The 1,752-nt window shown below is 50.0% G+C and overlaps 1 protein-coding gene across 1 annotated transcript in view; it reads left to right on the top strand.

Annotated features, from left to right (window-relative positions):
• The window catches only part of LOC118790869 (TBC1 domain family member 9B), a 20,197-nt gene extending 20,007 nt beyond the window's left edge, over positions 1–190 (top strand). Inside the window, exon 22 of the mRNA XM_036547977.1 lies at positions 1–190. This exon is cut by the window's left edge and continues 528 nt beyond it. Within this exon, the coding sequence (XP_036403870.1) occupies positions 1–90 (90 nt within the window). The 3' untranslated portion in view covers positions 91–190.
• The last annotated feature ends 1,562 nt before the right edge of the window (positions 191–1,752 follow it).

Below are 1,752 nucleotides of genomic sequence, written 5' to 3'. Positions count from 1 at the left end.
GGCAGGATGGCGGCCTGCAAGGCACAGCGGGCGGTGGAGAGACAGGTCAGCTCCTCCAGCGAGCATGAGCTCCCGCTGCTGTCCGGCTGATGGACGCAAACGCACTGGCCGCGCCACACCGCCGCCTGCCCTGCCGCCCACCCCGCCCAAACCCGGGCCCCCCACTCACCCGAGAGACACTGGCATTCCTCCCTGGGGGCTGCTGACTCTGTTTGTCATTGTCTTTTGTTTCTTTATTTGATAGAAAAAAAATTTATCTATAGGAAGTGTATATACCAAAATAGCCTAAGTCCGTCAGCAGACATGTGTAAACACTATGTCAGAGTGCAGAATCCATCCTCTTACGCTTCACATGTGTTTTGCGGTTGTTCCAGATCCAAGTGGTTTGGGCCCCTGTTAATATATCAGCTCCTAATATCATAGCCACCTCACTGGAAAGCTGTCTTTCCATTGGCTACACAGCTGCTTCAGACGCTCTCATTGGCCCCCAGCAGGATCTGAGCTGTGGAATTAGCCTGCAGCCGCTTCTCCGTGCAAAATGCGTGGTGCGTGTGGAATCCAAGCCTTAACGAGTTGCCACAGAGTTCAGTTTTAGTGCAGTTAGAGTGTTGGGTTACGGCAGTGGGAGTGCTGATGCTGTGGGTCTGAGCTCAAGAAATGTCCTTGTAAGGATGTTTAGGGAAATGGAGAACCGGACGTGTTGGGTTTCTGGTGAGGTAACAGTGTGAAGGTGTCTCTCCCCCCCCCCCCCCCCCCCCCCCCACAGGTGTTGCAGTAGTGCTTTTGAAGACCCGCGTGTATGAATCTACCTCTCAGGTCACTTTGTTCCCTTCATTACATTTCACCAAAGTTCACCCCTGCCTTTCGTAAAAGGGGTGTGGTTTTGATTTGCCACTCACCCTAGTCCTGGTGATATGACAGGTGTCAGGTGATCTGACAGGTTTGCTGCAGTTTGGCTGAGTGGCAGGGTCCCTCTGTTCAGTGTGTTATGAGATTCTGTCTCGTCGCTGTTCCGTCACTGTAGGCTACGTTAGGCTAACCCCCATGCGGAACTGGCCTGTATTTCTCATGTTCAGTATTAATATCATTACCAGTTATGCAGGGCTGTCAGGCAGAAGAGTAGATGCAGTGTGCAGTCGTTTCTGTAGGAAACCCAGCGGCAGAAGCGGGGTCGTTTCCTTCCTCGCTGCAGGCTCGGCTTGTGTGCTGCGTTTCCACCTCCTCTAACGAGGGATCAGCACTGCTCAGCAAAAGGAGGCTCATAACTGAAACCTTTATTTCACCATCTTCAGTGTCATGCATTGCATTCTGTTGCGGTGTGTCAGTTTTAGTTTGAAACTAATTTACTGCATTCCATATTGTCTTATGCTAGACGTTTTACTGTTTTAAAGCTTGCTTTTGACCATTTGCTCCTGGTGTCGAGTCTGCAGCTGCAACGCTGCCTCACTGCTCCAGTCTGTCGGTTAAAGGGAAGGGTAAACCTCGTGGTGGCTTTTTAACATAGAGGTGAGGGTGGAGAAGAGGAGGAGAGTTCAGGTGAAAGGTCAGAGACTTCAGTTTTATATTTCATTGTGTTATATAAGCGCTCACCAATTTCATAGTCTGTCAATTTTGGTTTTGTCAAAGTTACTGCTAGTCTCTGATTGCTAATGGTTGTGGCTGGTATCTCTAAAGAAGGCTGATATCTCTGAAGCTGGATGTACTGGTCTCTGCTCTCTATTGGTTCTGGCTGGTATCTCTCCGTAGTAGACT

Source organism: Megalops cyprinoides, chromosome 16 (assembly GCF_013368585.1).
Source record: "Megalops cyprinoides isolate fMegCyp1 chromosome 16, fMegCyp1.pri, whole genome shotgun sequence".
In the NCBI taxonomy this organism is placed as follows: domain Eukaryota; kingdom Metazoa; phylum Chordata; class Actinopteri; order Elopiformes; family Megalopidae; genus Megalops; species Megalops cyprinoides.
This window is presented reverse-complemented; position numbering and strand designations above follow the sequence as displayed.